General features: G+C 43.3%; 1 protein-coding gene across 1 annotated transcript; it reads right to left on the minus strand.

Annotated features, from left to right (window-relative positions):
- Positions 1-4,604: 4,604 nt before the first annotated feature.
- On the minus strand, positions 4,605-8,437 carry PRRT1 (proline rich transmembrane protein 1). The gene is made up of 4 exons (XM_036766062.1): positions 8,313-8,437; positions 6,732-7,270; positions 6,088-6,273; positions 4,605-5,717 (listed from the first exon to the last, which is right to left on the minus strand). The coding sequence occupies exons 1-4, from the start codon at positions 8,329-8,331 to the stop codon at positions 5,541-5,543; spliced, it is 921 nt and encodes a 306-aa protein (XP_036621957.1). The 5' UTR covers positions 8,332-8,437; the 3' UTR covers positions 4,605-5,540.
- Between the last annotated feature and the right edge of the window lie 4,067 nt (positions 8,438-12,504).

Consider the following 12,504-nt stretch of genomic DNA (forward strand, 5'->3'; position numbering starts at 1 on the left):
TGCTAACCTCAAAGTATATATACTCTTCTTCAGGGTCAGAGCTCTTCACACCTCTCTTGACCTAATTAGCAAAAGGGTGTGGACCTTCCTACAAACAAAGGCAAGATTCCGTCAAAGGCACTTGATTGCCTTGGTGCAAAAGAAAAAAACAGTAAAAAGTCTTGCTTTGCTTGCCCAGGGTCATACAACTAATAAAGTATCTGAGGCCAGATTTGAACTCAAGAAGATAAATTTTCCTGACTCCAAACCCCATACTCTATCCCCTGTACCACTTAGCTGCTCCTTGAAAAAGACTAATAAAATTGATAAATCCTTAACTAATCTGATTTAAAAGAAGAGAGTAGAAAATCAAATAAGGTAGCAAATGAGCAAAGTGAAACCACAGCAAAACCAGAAGAAATAAAAAAAGAAAAATCAGAACATATCATGCATACTTATATGCTAACAAAACTGAGAACACAAAAGAAATAGAGGAACACCTTAAAAAATATAAAATACCCAAATCATCAGAAGACCAAATATAGATCTTAATCCAATCTCAGAAAAAGAATTAGATCTAGCTGTAAAGGAACTACCAAAGAAACAAAAACAAAAACAAACAACTCCTGGTCCTGATGGATTCGCAGGAGATTTCTATCCAACTTTTAAAGAAACCACACTTCACAAATTATTCTAGAAAATTAAGAAAGAAAGCTTCGCAACAGAATTCTTTTATGAAACAAATATGGTCATAATATCTAAACAAAAAAAAAAGATAAAACACAGGAAAAGAATTATAGGCCAATATCATTAACGTACATTTACTCAACAATTTTAGACAAAATTCTATCAAACAGATTACAGCAATTTATCCAAGAAATCATCCATTATGAGCAAGTGAGATTTATACTGGAGATGTAAGTGTGGTTGAACATGAAGAAAACAATAAACATAATTAATCATATTAAAAATTAAAACATCCAAAACCACATGATCATCTCAATAGATTCAGGAAAAGTCTTTGACAAACTGCAGCACTCTTTTATGCTAAAAACCCTACAAAGTATTGACATAAGGGATATTTTTTTAATATCATAAAAAAGATCTATCTAAAACCAAAAGCAAGTTATGCAACATTTTCTGATAAATATGGGTGTGAAGCAAGGATGTTAACTCTCCTATTATTTGATATAGTTCTGGAAATGCTAGCAACAGTGATAGGACAAGAGAAAGAAATTCAAAGGCATAAAGTTAGATAAAGAAAAGAGAAAACTATTTCTGTTTGCTGATGATATAATGGTTTCCTTGGAAAATCTTAGGGAATCAGCAAAGATTCTAATTGAGACAATTGGCTTCAACTACATTTTGGGCTGCAAAATAAATCCTCAAAAACCTTCCACATAATAACAGAACACAAGAAGCAATAATAGAAAGCAAAATCTCATTTCAAATAACTACAAAATGCATACAATATCTGAGGATTGACTTGCCAGTACACAAAAGACTTATATTGAATCAATTATAAAGTCTTTCTTAAAAAAATAAAGAACAACTTAACTAGTTGGAGGAATGTGCAGTACTCGTGGGTAGGCCATACCAATATGATAAAAATGACAACACTACCAAAATTAATTTACACTTTTAATACTATACCAATCAAATTATCAAGGGGGTATTTTACAAAACTTGATTAAATCATAAATTCATTTGGAAAAGCGAAAGATTTAGAATATCAAAGGAAATAATAAAAGAAGTAGGAACGGTGGAGGAATAGCACTCCCAGACTTCAAACTATATTATAAAGCAACAGTCATTAAAACTATCTGTTTTTGATTAAAGAATAGAGAGACAGAACAATAGAACAGACTAAAGAGAGATTCAGAAGCAATAGAATTCAATAGCCCATTGTAAAGTGGAAAACATAAACTACTTAGGCAAAAAACTCCTTATTTGATAAAAAAAAATCTGCTGGGAAAACTGGAAAACAGTCTGGCAGAAATAAAGCTAAGACTAGCACCTCACACAAAGCTCTGGGAGGAAAATGCAGAGGGATATTTGGGATAACTATGGTGATATAAGAAACAGAAAATATCTATAAAATTTATTTTTAAAAAAGAAATAACTCAAATTCAACAGGGAAGAAATTAGGAATATGGAGGGTTAGCTAAGAAGGAGATAAATACCTGGGGATGAATAGTCACAAGTAAAACAAGAATAAAGAAACAATTCCTGCCCTCAACAGGGATCCTGAAGGGATAAAATAAACAAACAAAAATAAATAAAAGGAGAAAAGAACTAAAACTAGAGGATGTGGCAGTAGGGTGGTAAAGAGAGAGTATGCTTTAGATTGCTTCCTAGATGACTAGGGAATGTCTGAACAAACTGATATATGAATATGATGGAACGTTAGTGAGAGAAATGACAAAGAGGCCAATTCAGGGAATCCCAGGCAGCATGAACTGACATAGAGTGAAATGAGCAGAACCAGAACAATTTATACAAGGACAGCAATATTATAAAGAAAAAGAAGTCTGAAAGGCTTAAGCACTCTGATTAATGCAATGACCAACCATGTGTTCAAAGGACCTATGGAAAAGCATTTTACAAACCTTCTGGTAGAGAGGTGATGCACACACAAGTACAGACATGCACTTTTGGACATGACAACTGTGTGGGGTTTTTTTGTTTGTTTAACTATGCTTATTTGTTACAAGGATTTTTTTTTCCCTTTCATTTTTTAATTAGGGAGAGAGGTCAAAGGTGTGTGTGTGTGTGTGTGTGTGTGTGTGTGTGTGTGTGTGTGTGTACAGTATTAGCAATAGAGATTAAAAAAAAAAGATGTCCGTTGTGACATTGTTTTAAATGCACAGAAGACAATAGAAGAATGTTCAGAAGGAATCCCAGGCAAGTGGGACAGTTTTGAAGACAGCATGTAAAATGTATTACTCTGTTCCAGACCCTCTTTTCCATATCCTATCCCTTGGTGATTTTTGTCAACTCCCATTGCTTTAATGGGTCATTCAGGTGGAGACTTCCAGGAAGTCCTGGTGATGCAGAACTAGGGCTCCGGAGAGAAATTAGGCAATCATTTGTGAGAGATGATCATTGAAGCTGTGGGAGTTGAAATCACCAAGGGACAGAGTGTGGAGAAGAGCACCCAGAACAGAGCCTGGGGGAGATCTCCACTATTGTGTTGCGTGTGAGTCATGGAGGATGATACAGCAAAGGAGACTGAGAAGGAAAGGTCAAACAGGCAGGAAAACCGAGAGTGATAGTGTTATGAATTCCAAGGCAGGAGAGAGCGTTCAGGAGAAAGTGGTAGTCGACAAGAGCTATAAAGAGGTCAAACTGAAGACAGAAAAAAGGCTGATGCATTTAGCAACTAAGTGATTACCTGTAACCTTGAAAGAACAATTTCAGTTGGTTCGCGGAGTCAGAACTGCACACTACAGTTGATAGAGAAGTATCAAGTAAGGGAAGAGATAGATGTCTTTTTCTAGGATTTTTTGTTATTAAAAGGAGAAAAAAAATAGAAGGTATGGCGTGATCAATTGAAAAGCTTCTTTGTAAAGACTATATGCACATATAAAGGGATTATACACAGGTATCTACATATACGTGTACATATAGATACCTATGTGTCTGTATCTATATATAACACTTTTTAAACCTTAAAGTGCTATGTAAATGTTACCAATAATATTATAGGCCACAGGAAAGAATCTAGCAGATTGGGGGAGATTGAAGATACGGGCGAGGAAGGAAGAGACAGGATCATGGACACAAATATGAAACACAGCTTCCTCTTTTACCCTTGATGTCTCCAAGGCCTGGCTTCCCCAAGGAGTTCCCTTTGTTGAGTTCTGGGTGAAGAAAGGGATTGTGACAGCTCCACTTGGTTGAAGAATCTTCAATCCCACCTAACTTTCCCCATCCCCCAAGCCTGTGTTAAGAGTTGCCCATACAGACACCATCTTAAACCCCAATTCTACTCTTAATGCATTCTCTCACGCTCATGCCTTTCTCCAGCTCTCTGCTGTATCCTGGCTCTCACTGTCCATTTGGAAATGTCTGTATATACCTGATCTTCTTCTCAGCTTCAGTGTTACTACTTCAGATGTTGGATTTATCTGCTTTTGACAGCTATTCCAGGAGATCCTGGGCCTGCATTGTACACCTTGACCCGTAGCAGACTGTTCCCTGCTGGATAAGGAAGGGGAGGGAGAAGTTCAGCTGGAATTCTGAGGACATTAGACAGAGTCTGCAAGTACCTCCTCTCTCATTCCTGTTTTAGACTCATAGAACTGTAGAAGGTTCTATAGAAGGCTAGAAGGGATCCAAAAGATCAACATAAGAGAAAACTGAGCTACAGAGAAGGAAAGTGCCTTGGCCAAGGTCATACAGTGACAGTACTAGCTTTCCTTCCACTGCAGTCCTCTTTCCAACATACCACTACTTCCTTTTCTCTTTATTTCAGGTGAAGTGTCTACCTCTCTCCCTCAGCCTCTTTCCTTTATCCTCCACTGATCTCTATCTCCCTCTGTACTGAGAGGGTGGGAAGTAGGGATGGGTAGATTCAGGGTATATGCCAGAATGTTTGTCAGGGAGGGAGTTGTAGGCAATAAAACCACGAAGTCTCTTTAATCTCATCTTTGGGAATATCACACCATCTTTGAGACTGTACAGTTTGTCAAACACTGTATGGGAAAGGGTGGGGAGCAGCCCGAGCAGGTGGGAGGGAGATGAGGACTGGAGAGTTGGGGTCCTCAGAAGACAAGGGGAATGGATCCAGCCCTAGCCCTAGGTGCCTGGCTTCCCTTGCCCAGAGAAAGGGAGTAAAGTTTGTGGATTTCCCTCTCCTTTTCTGGCTCCTCTGCCTGTGGAGGGTAAGATAAGGGGAGCTTAGTCCTTGGGGTAAGGCTGGAGGAGGTTCAAGAGCCAGAGACTCCAACATCTCAGTCCACAAATAAAGGGTAATCCAAAGTCTGGTAACATGAAGGAGAAGAGGGCTGCCCTGGCTGTCATGGGAGCTTGGGACTGTACAGGTATACCTAGAGTTGGCAGAGGTCCCCCAGAAGTTGGGGAGAGGCCTGAGAAGCAAGTGAAGTATAACACCAGGAGCCAAAGGAGAAGCTTTGCTAAGGGCTGGGGGGCAGACTGTAGGGGATTGACCTGTGGGACTCAAATTAACCCAGAGTGATAAAGGAAGTCTGATTGCTGGACCCTGGGGAGTTGTGGTTTCTGATAGGCTGAACCAAGGGAGAGCTGCAAGCTTCTGTATCTGACTGCAGAGGTTCTGAGGCTCAAGGGAACTGGGTTTTGGAGATTTCCCAAAGGCCACAATTAGGAAATTCCTGGGGATCTGGACTTACAGTTTCCTCTAGTGGAAAACATCCTAGCCAAGTTTAGGGATGTTTCCAGCTTTGGAGCCTCCACGGGCTGGTCTGGTGGGTTTTTTGGGGTGAGAATAGGAGATTGGAAGGTCATCACTAGGGGAGGGGAAAGGGTATCCCAGGAAATTGGGTTTAAGGAGTCTTCAGGCTGGAGGAGGAGGAATGCTCCTAAGGATCCCAGTCGGTGTCGTGGTGCTGCGCAGCTATGATGATAACCACTGTGAGAATGGTACAGAGCACCATGGCTGCGATGCCCACGGCCAGGGAGATGAAGGAGAAATTCCGAGCCTCCCGAGATGCGATCTCCGCTGACACCATGTCTCCACGGGCCACAGCGGTCCGCACCTGCATGGGAGGGAGGAGCAAGGCCTGGAGTCAGGGAAACACCCCACAAATGCCTCATCACACACCTTTGTCCTGTCCGGGACAAGAGAAAGATGAATCTCCTCGCAAGATCCTCTCAGTTTCTCAAGGGCCCAGTCTTTGGTCTCTCCCCCCATCAGCCATACCAGGCCTGGGAAGTGACAGAGAAAGAAACCAGAGGTTTCACAGTCCCCTAGCCCAGTCCCTCCACTGTAGCATCTAATGGCTAGCACATTCTGGGCTACCTCAGTCCCCTCCCTCTCTGCCTCCCTTTCCGCCCCCTTCGAATCCTACTCCACATTCTTTCATTTATGGCCCCTCCCCCTGATCCCTTTTACCTCCACCCCCTCACCTGTACCGCCTTGAAGATAGCTATGATGCCGGTCGGCCAAAAGCAACAAATTGTGGTGAGTACTGCTATTGGCAAGTAGTCGTGGGGCGGGCGCCTGGGCTCTAACAAGGCCAGCCCTGGCCCCAGGGGTGGCGGGGAAAGCGTAGGGGTGACTCCAGTTCCTCCCGGCGCTCCTCCTGTGTATGGCTGAGGAAAGAAGGGTAAGGAATCCGGGTCACAGTCAGGACCGTGACCTGTCATATCCAGCATCCCTCCCGTGGCTGAAAGAGTGCAGTTGGCAGTCCTTTTAAAGGCCGATCCCTTTAAAGTCACTCTTTCTAGTCAAAACTATTATGAATACTGTAATCCTTTGTTCCCTAAGGATGCGCATCCCAGCTCTCCCCAGTTCCTCCCCGCCCAGGCCTCCCGGGCACCCCCTCCGGTGCCTCCCACTCCTATTCCCCAGTGCCCCTCTTCCTTCCATTTTCTTGACGTGCCCCTTGCCTTTTTTATTCTTCCCAGTGCCTCCAAGCCTTCCCCACCACCCTTCTGGTGCCCGCTTCTCCTGACCCCTTACCTCCTCTCCTGGCTCGGATGCCCTCCATACACCACCCCAAGTTTCCCCTTCCCAGTTCCCTTTCCCCTATCTACCCTTCTGCACTCACGGCGCCCACGGGATAGACGGGCAGATAGGCGGTGCAGGGCTGCAGCTGCAGGGGGTACCCAGGGGCCACGTAGCCTCCAAGGGGCAGCGTACCCACGGTACCTGGGTGTGTGGGCACCACAAAACCCTGTGCAGGAGCGGGAGGAGCAGGCGCAGGTGGGGGAGGGGCGGCGGCGGCCGGAGGGGGAGGGGGCAGCGGGCCCTCAAAGCGGGTCTCCTGGAGGTAGGGGTCTGGGGGCAGGCGGGGTAGGGTAGCGCACCCAGGAGGGGGAGCGCCAGGGGCAGGTCCTGGGGGGGCGTGGTGAGGAGGGCGGGGCAACGTAGCGGAGGACGAGGGGCCCCGTTGGGCAGGGGCTGCTGGAGAAGCCAGCCCACCAGCCCCTAGTCTTGGGAGTGTGGCGGTGCCCGACTGGTGGTAGTGGTGGTGATGGTGGTGATGGGAAGTGGAGGGTGCCTGAGGAGGTGGGGCAGGGGGGTCGGCTGGGGGCTGGGGGGCATTGTAAGGGGGAGGAGAAGTATGAGGAACCGAATCCGGGAGACCTGAGGTGGTGCGGGCAGGTGGAAAACGGTGGAGGGAGATAGAGATAGAGGGGTACGGAGAGATGCAGACGACAAGGGAATCAGAGACACAGAAAAGGATAGGCACACCAACACAGATAGAAACAGGGTCAGGGAGACAGGAAGAAAGGAAGAGAGAAATAAAAGGTGTAAGTCTCCATCCTTCAGCTTGGGAGTGGGGAAGGGGGTTAGTTATATTTAGGCTAGTCTCAGTCTTCGAGCAAAATCCCAGCCCAGCCCAGTCAAAGCCTCCTCTTTAAATCTATTTTTTTAGGTCACTGTGCTCTCCTTCTTATAATAACATTCCCCATTCCCCCAAAGTCCATCAGTTGCCCGGGTTCCTACCACATGCACCTTAATGTACCTTAGGCATCTTCTGTGAAAGCCCTTGATTGTATGTTTGTGTTAATATTAGTATGCTTGGATCTGGCCATGTAAGACCATGACAGCACATAGCAGTTTATGTATTTGCATGTGCTCAACTGTCTAAGTATGTCCATCTCTGTGGTGTGCCCTTACCTGTCTGACTCTAGGAGGAGTTCAGAAATTTCTTTAAAGGGGGAGAAAGAATGCTAGATTTCTCAGTTTCCCCATCTGAGGTTGTATTTGTGATTCTCCATGAGTGAATGTGACTGTTCATATGCTAAGGTATCTGCATAGCTGTCATTCCATGTTTCGATACATGTGGTATAACATCTGAACACCTGTGGTCCTATCTTTCCCTCAGCCTTCCTCCCTTCCTCCTCTTCCCCTCCCCCCACCAACCTGGGGAAGAGAAGGGATGAAGCAAAAGTGGGTAATAGGAAAGGGAAAAGGATGGGGATTAAAGCAGAGAACCTGAGATGAGGAGAAAGAGGAAGGAGAAAAGGAAGAATTAGGGGAAGGGAAGGAAGGATGAATCCAGAACCAAGTCTTGGATACCAAGGAAAATGGGGAGGGGGGGAGGGGAACCTAGGCTGCGGAGGTCAGAGAAGGCAGGATTTATGTGCTGGGGAAAAAGCCAGAGAAGGAGGATTTTTTTTACCTGATTTTTCTGATGACATGTCTGTGCGATCTGGAATGTCGGGATGCAGAGTCCCTTGTCAGTTTGGGGATGCCAGCAGATAACAGAGGCCAGAAGCACGGATGGCGCAGCCTGAGAGAGCAGAGGAGAGATAGAGAGATGGAGAGATGGAGAAAGGGGGAGGGAAGGGGGTGGAGGAAGAGGGTAGAGAGGAGGGGGAGCTTAAAGGGACAGAGCTAGAAGGGGGCACCCTACAGGTATACCCCTACTCAATCTCTCTTGGCACCACCTCCAGTCCTGCCTCTTTCTTCCTTTGACCCCCTAAGGGACCCAGGGATTCTTGCTCCCCAGCTTTTGGTCCTCTGAGGTTGCCATGGAAACAGACTAGAACTGAAGCAGGTGGGGTAGAAAGAGGAAGGAACTAGACTTTTCAGTGTTGCTTCCCTTTCCCAATCTCCAATAATCAACTGAAGTATCTGAGTTTGAAACAAGAAGGACAGGAAGGGAAGAGATTGAGAGAAGATTTCTTCAAGCACACAGATGTTCATTCTTCTACCTGCATTTTCTGATGCTTCCCACAACCTTCCTCCAAGCAACTGACTCCTCACCCTCATCTCCATGTCACAATATTCCTCCATCAATCCAATGGCTGAGAAGACAAACACTTTGGTAATCTGTGTTTATGGGAAGCAAGAGACCAAAGCTAGCTACCACTTAGGAAATATTTGCTCCTAGGTGTTCTTTCTGGTAAAGAAGATTTCAATGCTGTTCTGTGATATGAACCCCCTGGCTCATAAAAGGGAGGGACAACTATAGGGTGAAATCCCTTATTCTCTAGCATTCAGAGATGGACTAAGAATACAGATCAATATTAGGAGGGAGAGGTGGGTTGTGTAGCAGAAAGAGTATTTAAGTCAGGAGATCTGTGTTCCAGTACTCATTACTCATTAGCTTTTTGACCTTGGGCAAGTAGACAAATTACTCTCAGAACCTCGGTCTTCCCATCTATAAAATAGGGATGATACTTGTGTTACTTACCTTCCAGGACAATAGTGAGGAAAGCGCCTTTTCAATAACAAATCGATATCTAAATGTGAACTAATTTTCTTGACTGCTCTCACCTCCTGGATACCATCTATCCTCTGGCTCTTCATGGTCCTATTCTCTCTCAGTTCTCTTCCTACCTATCTGATCACTCCTTCTTAAGTCTCTACTGGTGGTTCATCATCCATATCATGCCCCATTAACTGTCAGTGTGTCCCAAGGCTCTGTCTTTGGTCCTTTTCTCTTATCTTTCTACACTTTTGTGACTTCATCAGCTCCCATGGGGTCAATGATCACTTTTCTGCAGGTGGCTCCTACTCAGACAATACACTATAATACATACAGATACATAATATATGCATATATTATATATTATATGTTACTATATTAATAGACAGTATAATATAATACATATATTTATATATAATATGTAATGATATCTATGTATTTCCCCTACTCTCTTGCCTAAGCTCCTGTACTGTGTCAGATATTTAGATACCTATAGGTGTCTCAAATTCACTTGTCCAAAACTGAACTCATCTTATCCCCCAAATAGACCTCTCTTTCAATTTTTTTTTTTACTTCTGCTAAAGGTACCACCTTTCAGTCACACAGGTTCATAACCTCAGGAGCATCCTCAAATACCCTCTCTAACTCATGTCACATACCCAAGCTGTTGCCAAATCTTGTGGTTTCTACTTCACAAAATATCTTGCCCCTATTCCCTTCTCTTCACTTACCTGGCCACCATCCTGATGAGGGACTTCATTACCTTTTTTTTTTAGACTGTTGCGACAGCCTTCCAGTTGGTCTCTTTGCCTCAAATCTCTCTCTCCTTCAGTCTATCCTCCACACAGCAGCCAAAGTGTTTCTCCTAAAGTGCAGTTCTGACAATGTCCACTTCCTTAACTCAATAAGTTTTAATGGCTCCCTATAACCTCTAGGATTACATAGAAATTATTGTTTGGAATTTTAAAAATATTCACAAACTGACCCCAACTTACCGTCTTATTATTCCTCTCCACGAGCTCTAGAATCCAGTCAAATTGGCCGATTCATTTTTCCTCAGTGATGATGCTCTGTCTCCCACAGTCTATCTCCTTTGCTTAGAATTCATCCCTTTCTCACCTCAGCCTCTTAGAATACCTGGTTTCCTTCAAGACTAAGCCTGATTGCCACCTTCTGAATGATGACTCTCTTTTAAAAAAAATTTTTTTTGTGAACAAAACTTTATTTCCTGCCATCCCAATTGAAAAAGAAAAGAGAAAAAGAAAAATTGTTGTAATGAATATAAATAATCAAACAAAACAGATCCCCACATTGGCCATCTCCAAAAATATGTATTTTATTCTGCATCTTGAGTCTATTGCCTTTCTGTCAGGTTATAGGTAGCATTGTTCATCATTGTTTTCTGGAACCATGGTTCATTATTATATTTATTAGAGTTCTTAGGAACTTTGTGTTTTTTTAAAATAGGGTTATTGTTATTGGACAGGTAGAGTGTGTGTGTATTGTCTGTGTAGGTTACGTATATCTGCCTGAGTTATTTAAATGTGGCTTTCTGGAAGGCAAGAATAACTATCTCTGGAATTCAGCCTACCTCTCTACAAGGGAGACTTTGATTCTTGCCTGGAGGAGAGCAGTGGATTGGAGCCACTAGGTTGGCTATTCTTTTCTCTTCAGAAAGGAGATACCATACTAGAATTATATCTATCTGCTCATTCCTTAAATATTTCTAGGGGAAATTATTTTTAGGTTCAAGCTGCTTCCCTGGTTGCTTTCCCTTAAAGGGGAAGGAGTATCCCAGGCTTATATCCTAAGGCTTGATTGCTTCCCACCAAATGCTAGCTTTTACAAACACGCACGCACGCACGCACGCATGCACACACCACCACAGAGAGTGAATACTGAATAAGCCCATTTATCCAAACAGATAACAAATAGAAACCTGAAAAGTTTAATAAATTAAAATATACCAGACAATACACAGGGTGTATTACTCTACTGAGAGCAGAGAAATCTCAGCTCAACCAAGGGAGTCCCTTATTTCACCCAAGGGAAAACCTCCCAAAGTCTCTAGAGAGGCAACCTAGAAATTAGGGATATGTTGGAGGATTGGCTTTCCCCTATGCTCCTATCTTTCAAAATCCATTCTCTTTCTCTCTATACTTCTTTCAGAAGAGAGTCTGGATTCATGTGTCTTCTCTTAAATCCAAAAGTAAGAAGGCCTCTCTTCTCACAAGCTCTTAAGCTAACTTTACTCCTCACTTGGGTCCTTGGTTCAGGGTTCAATCAATATCCTGTGTACCAATAAGAAGAGAGTTATGCAGACTTGACCTCAGGTTATATATAAATTGTTCTCCTGATTCTGATCACTTCACTCTGCATCAGTTCATAGAAGGCTTTCCAGGTTTCTCTGAAACTGTCCCTTTGATAATTTCTTATGGTACAATAGTATTATATTACATTCACATATCTTAATTTGTTCAGATGTTCCATAACTAATGGGTACCCACTTAGTTTCCAGTTCTTTGGCACTATAAAAAGAGCTGTTATAAATATGTTTGTACATATGGATCCTTTTCCTCTTTCTTTAATCCCGAAGCCTGTCCTGGTTCCTTCACCGATTCCTCCCCAGCAACCCCCTAGGTTATTTCATATCTGTTTTGTGTCCACTTGTATATGTGTATGTTTTCTTCTCTATTAGGATGTAAACTCTTGGAGGGAAAAGACATTTTGCCTTTTGCCTCTGTATCCCTCTTGCATTGTACAGTGTTTGGTACACAGTAGGTATTTGATAAATGCTAGTCGATTGATTGATAATATCTAGTAACTCAAATTCCCTCCAACCTTTTGTAAAGGTGAAATTGACAAGCCTGGACAATGGATTGGATATGTGGGTGGGGTAAAAGATAGTGAGGGGTAGAAGATGACACCTAGGCTTGAGTATGAGGAAGTAGGAGCTTCCTTTTGCTCTCTTACAATAACAGGGAAGTAGGGGAGGGTTTTTTGGGAAAGTAAGTTTGGTTTTAGACATATTGAGCCAGAAATGTTTATACCTAGAGCAGGGGATAATACTACAGAGACAAGAAGAAAATAAACTTAGCGTTTCTCCTTTTGGCATTGGTTTTCTGGGTTGTACAGGGAGTAGGGGTAGGGACAGTGAGGT

This window comes from Trichosurus vulpecula, chromosome 7 (genome assembly GCF_011100635.1).
Source record: "Trichosurus vulpecula isolate mTriVul1 chromosome 7, mTriVul1.pri, whole genome shotgun sequence".
NCBI lineage: Eukaryota > Metazoa > Chordata > Mammalia > Diprotodontia > Phalangeridae > Trichosurus > Trichosurus vulpecula.